The sequence below is a fragment of the Danio rerio genome, chromosome 13 (genome assembly GCF_049306965.1).
Source record: "Danio rerio strain Tuebingen ecotype United States chromosome 13, GRCz12tu, whole genome shotgun sequence".
Classification (NCBI taxonomy): domain Eukaryota; kingdom Metazoa; phylum Chordata; class Actinopteri; order Cypriniformes; family Danionidae; genus Danio; species Danio rerio.
In genome coordinates this window covers 48217399-48223398 of record NC_133188.1, presented here as the reverse complement: position 1 = coordinate 48223398, position 6000 = coordinate 48217399, and the positions used below count along the sequence as shown (strand labels likewise).

The window sequence follows — 6000 nt, the reverse complement described above, 5'->3', positions numbered from 1 at the left end:
CAAGACAAAATCAGACCACATGCATGATGCCTTGAAAAAACTTTATATCGATATTTTAATCGATTTCTGACCTAACGCACGCTTAGTTTTTTCATGATGAACATGGGCAAGGGTTACAGCGAGCGCGCGCTCCGGAATTATAATTAGCTCAAACACGCCTCCTATCGGTCACCATAGGCGGCGCGCTTCACTTCAAAAAGTGTCCGCACCATCAGTGACGACAGACACAGAGAAACTGATGGAAGAAGAGATGGAGTAGAAAGCCAGAGGAGGAGAGAGGGGAATAAAGAGGAGGGGTGAGAGAGACATTGTGATTTTTTTTATTTTTTTTTACCTCCCTCTTTCTTATTTAATTGGTCCTTCGGGATCCGGGGCGAGTCCTCCGCTCGCAGCTGCGCGGCTTTAATTGGCTGGAGATTCCACCAAAATACTATTGGAAAAAAAGCCCAGAGTTTATACAGTTTAGACACCGGTCCCTTCTGATAAAGCCACTCATTACGGAGACCAGCGCTGGACGCGCTTTTACGCAGACACTGTTGAGATATCAGGCGCGCATCAGCCGGAGAGATCTGTGCGCGCGAGCTCTCCATCCGCCTCACTCTGGAGAGAGCCATCGATGAGCACACACACACATCTGATAGGAGAACATCACAGGACAAGAGTTTCACACACTCACTCTTTCACACACACAGCATCGGACTCCTGCTTCCCATCAAGACGCCTCTTCTCTTGGATGCGTGCAGAGTTTGAGCTCAGCTGAAGTTGCTTGGATGAAATGTGTTGGAATTTTGTCTTGATTTTCTGCACGGAGAGACATCGGTGCCGAACACGCAACTAACTAAACACCTGGAACTCCTGCCTATCTGCTGAAAGTCCTTGCTTTTTTTTTTTTAAAAAAAAGGGGATTATTTCTTTTTTTTTTTCTGGGAAGGCAGCGATCTACAGGCTGAGCTCGCGCAGAGGAAGGTAGAAGCGCTACTTTATATCTGTGCATCTGTTTCATTATAGGGGTTTTGTGAATGTGAATGCTCGTGAGCGCTCGGTGTCCACACCCAAATTTATGCTATATCTGTAGGTTTTGTGGCGGGTATCTTCAAATGGATTTTTTTATTCACATCATTTACTCGAATAATAATATTAATATAAAAATCTGACTCCTTAAGTTGCATCCGTTCAAATTAAATAGAAGCTGCATATTCTCGCTCTTTATACATTCATTGTACGAGATAACTTTTATTTTGTATATATAAAACAGCTTATATTGACGTTCTATTAAGCTTAAATACATAATGATCTATTTTAAATTACTTAGAAATTAAGACTGGAGAATTTTTTTTGTCTCAGAACTGTGAAGGAAAAGAAAAATAAGTTAGCTGCTAGGCTGTTTCATCCATGAGTATTTAAAAAATACCATCATTTCATGTTATTCGCTTGATAGAGAAAGTGTAAACAGCTCTGGACTGATTTTACTCGTAATAAACGTTCAGTTCTTTATATTCTTGCATTTCTGTGTTCAAGTTTTATCTTCAAATATATGTCATAAAAAGAATTTAAGAACTTTTTGATATCTTTGGTAGCTTATTTGAAGGTATCTTCGTGTAAAACAGCTCCATATGACTTTCATTTACATAAAAAAACATTACCATTTGCAAAACAGTAAGAAGAACATGCAGCCCATACCATATAAATCGGTCTGTCCTTTCTTTACGTAGAAAAGGTTGTAATATGTATCTTTTGGTTTTAATGCATGCCCATCAGGTGATTAAAATGGACCCTTTGGAGGAAAATAAGGTACCAAGGCTATGTACATTTATGTCTTGACATGTAGCTCAGCCCAGAGTGGTATGGACTTTAACCTATAACCATTTAGTTAATTATATTGTTGCAGTTTTTATATTTAAGTTTTATCTTCAAATATATGTTAGAAAAACAGATTTAAAGAACTTTTTATATCTTCGGTAGCTAATTTGAAGGTATCTTGACATAATTTACATAAGACATTACCATTTGCATCAGTCACTATCCTAAGAAGAACAAGCAGTTATTCCCATACCATAGGTAAATCTGTCTGTATTTTCGCAGTTAAAGGGAGAAAAGTTTCTAATATGTATCTTTTAGTTAGTAATGCATGCCCATCATGTGCTAAAATGACCCTTAAATGTACTAAAATGGACCCTTTGGATGAAAAAAAGGTACTAAGGTTGTGTACAGCTAAGTACTTTTGTATCTGGACATGTAGCTCAGCCTAAAGTGGTATGGACTTTTACTTATAGCTATTTAGTTCTTTATATTATTGCAATTTTTATATTCAAGTTTTATCTTTAAATTTATATTAGAAAAATATAATTTAAGAACTTTTTGATATCTTTGGTAGCTCAATTGAAGGTATGTTGATGTGAAACAGCTCCATATTATTTCAATTTGCATGAAAAAATACATTACTGTTTGCATGAACAGTCACTACCTTAAGAACAAGCAGTTACCCATTCCATAGGTAAATCTGTCTGTCTTTTCACATTTTTACAGAGAAAATGTTCTAATATGTATCTTTTAGTTACTAACGCATGCATATCAGGTGCTAAAATGACCCTTAAATGTACTAAAATTGACCATTTGGAGGAAAATAAGGTACTGTTTACAGCTTTGTACTTTTATTTCTAGACATGTAGCTCAGCCTAAAGTGGTATGGACTTTTACTTATAGCCATTTAGTCTTTATATAGTTGCATTTTCTTATATTTAAGTTTTATCTTCAAATGTATATTATAAAAAGAGAATTTAAAAACTTTTTAATGTCTTTGGTAGCTCATTTGGAAGTATCTTGATGTAAAAAAATAAGCTCCATATGACTTCTGTTTACATAAAAAAGATGTTTCCGTTTGCATAAACTGTGAACAACTTGAGAAGAACTAGCAGTACCCACACCATAGGTAAATCTGTCTGTTTTTTTTCTGCATTTTTATGGAGAAAAAGTTTAAATATGTATCTTTTAGTTACTAATGCATGCCTATCAGGTGCTAAAATGACTCTTAAATGTACTAAAGGTTGCACAAAGCTACTTTTTTTCTCTTTTTTTTTTTCTGGCGTGTAGCTCTGCCTTAAGTGGTATGGACTTTTACCTATAACGTTAGTCATTAGGTATTTATATCATTGTATTTTTTATTCAAGTTTATCTTTAAATGTATATTAGAAAAAGAGAATTTAAGAACTTTTTGATATCTTTGGTAGTTCATTTGAAGGTATCTTGAAGTGAATAAACTCCATATGACTTCTGTTTAAAAAAAAATACATTACCGTTTGCATACACACTATCACTATCTTAAGAAGAGACTTATCCATGACATAGGTAAATCTGTCTGTCATTTCGCATTTTTATGGAGAATAATCAGAACTTTAAAGACTAAACTAAGCAGTTTATGCAGTTTATCAATGACCCGGAAGCTATGCTACCTAACGTTATTTCACAGAATTTAATATATAGCTGTCTAGTCCAAGCCATATAGTCTTATTTTTAGATTGGGTGCGACATCTGTGCGGTTAACTCGCATCTAATTCTTTGACCCACCAATGTTTATTCTTCTTTTAAAACATAAAGATCATAAAAGTAAAACTTACATGTTAGTAGGTTAATACACGCTCGCGGAGAAGAGTCGTACTCGCCTGAGGTAGTTACTATAGCAACAGTACGCTGCTCGGAGTTTCAGTCAAGATAAGTACATGACGTACTGTACCTGGACAGAAAGTAAACAACCGTAATCTGTTCATTTTAGAGGTAAAAATGTTGCGTCTTGTTTAATATTGTCAACAAATTAACTAATGTCATCTTTAGGACTTTAGACAGTCTACCTCATACTGGATACCTGATTTCAGGAGATTGCAGGTGTTTCTAACGTTACGTATTTTCATTAGGAAATATTTTTGTGAAATACGTATGCATGGCTGTAAAAGAGTGCTAAATAATATTAATAATTATTTCTTACATTATTTCAGAAACTTTTTAGTTGCCTACTTTTGTTTTTTAGTCACTAAATGCTAAATCCAGCGTTGAAATTACACAAAAACAAGCACAAAGTGGCACAATCCATGTTAAGAGGGGTTTAAGATGACCATTAACGGGAGAAAGCTAGTCAATAGGCATCTGACCAGCTACACTTTGAGAAAAAAATACATATAAAAGCTGTCACTTGACCTATACGTTTTTAAAAGGTCCTAATATGTATCTTTTAGTTACTAATGCTTGCCCTTCAGGTGCAAAAATGACTCTTAAATGTACCAAAATTGACCCTTTGGAGGAAAATAAGGTTGTGTACAGCTTATGTACTTTTATTTCTGGACAAGTAGTTCAGCCTAAAGTGGTATGACCTGCTGTTTATTGGTTTGTTGCTGGAATAAATAGCTTGAAACCAGCTACCATGTACCTGGCTTTTCCAGAGAAAGTTGAATCAGCGTTAATGCATGTCTGACCAACGTGATACAGAATTCCGGACAGGTTTAATAAATCATGCATTTGATCGTTCTTAACCGCCCACCAATTTCAAAAATAACCCATGATTGCTGCATTCAATCCCATCAAACAATATCAGAGCCCCTGTAATCTGCAGATAATCCAAGGTTTGGCAAATGAATTGTCTGTCCTTAACCCCCATGCATGCATGCACCGGAACAATGCAAGGATAAAAATACTTCCACTGGTGAATAATGTTTTGTTAGGCTACTTTAATCTCTGATGATCATGATGATGATGATTATGGTATGATTTTGGCTGCAGGAGCGCTCATTTTAACGCTGAGCTCGTGCTGTGGTGTCCTGTGCAGTGATTGTGCGCTTTTTTTTTTTCTGGTTTCCCCTGCAGGTAATGAGGGATCGCACCTGAAGATGGAGCTTTTCTGGATTTTATTATTTTCCGTGCTCCACCGCTACGTGCAAACACAAGGAGTTTACGGTAAGAAATATGGAACTTTTTAAAGGTGACAGTAAGCTTTTGGATTGGGTTTCCTCTCACAAGACTTGGCTGCAATGCATCCTGATGGGTGTTTTCAGCATCACATTATTGTTCAACAGTTTAATTGCAGCGAACGTCTCAACAGTGTTTTTTTTTCTGCCTGATTAAGTGCACTACGCCTTGTAATTTCAGAGATGACAGATTAAACTAGCAGTAGGTCATCACAAGCAGATATGTCAGATTTGCAAAGTGATATCAAGCTAATTCAACAGTTCTGTTAAATTAGATCATTATCAAGTAGGATAAATACTTCATGATTATAATAAGGATGTAAAGCGATTCATCATGGAGTCTTATTACATCACATGATTGTGATAATTGCATACCATGGCGTGGTTCACGTATTTTCTCCATTAATTTAGCTGCAAGGTCGCATTCGCACAAATGTGCAGTAATTTCTCTCCGGGATGACACTCATTCACCCCGGCGCTTGCCAAAAATGATTTCTTCTTTGCATAATTAATCTTTTTATGTTGGTGTACCCTCTGCATTTACTGCACTTACTGTCAGTTTGTGAAAGGACTTAAAGAGCTCAATTAAATGCGCGGTGAGAGAGAAACGCTCAGTTTGTCACACCCAGAGAACATTTAGAGCCTCTAGAACATTACGCCATGGAAAACAGGGGTTATTTGGTTTGTTATGGGTTGTTTTGCTAAAAATGGTTTGGCAAAAACAGAGTTGGTGTTGTGGTGAACTTCAGGATTCATTCTCTATGGATCGTAATTGTATTTTGTACCATTTATGTCACGACTCCTTAAAAAGTGACAAAGACATAGATTTTGGTTGGAATACATTAATATACTCCTAAAAATAAAAGTTTTATTGTAATAAAAATGTTTCATTCTGCTGAAAGGTTCTTTAAAATAAAAAAAGGATCTTTAGATTATACTGAACTGCTCTTCAATAGTAAAATTGATATTGATAATATTGATAATATTGATAAAGTATTCTTTTAAGAGCTTGTGAAACCCAAAAAACATTTTCTGAGGCATCATATAT

The 6000-nt window shown here is 35.7% G+C and overlaps 1 protein-coding gene across 3 annotated transcripts in view; it reads left to right on the top strand.

Moving 5' to 3' along the window:
• Nucleotides 1–432: 432 nt before the first annotated feature.
• mdga1 (MAM domain containing glycosylphosphatidylinositol anchor 1) overlaps nucleotides 433–6000 on the top strand; it is a 406307-nt gene continuing 400739 nt past the window's right edge. For all 3 annotated transcript variants that reach the window (XM_073920291.1, XM_073920290.1, XM_073920292.1), the window contains exons 1-2: nucleotides 433–966; nucleotides 4852–4941. In XM_073920291.1, coding sequence (XP_073776392.1) covers nucleotides 4875–4941 — 67 coding nt within the window. In that variant the 5' untranslated portion in view covers nucleotides 433–966; nucleotides 4852–4874. The remainder of the gene's footprint in view (nucleotides 967–4851; nucleotides 4942–6000) is intronic.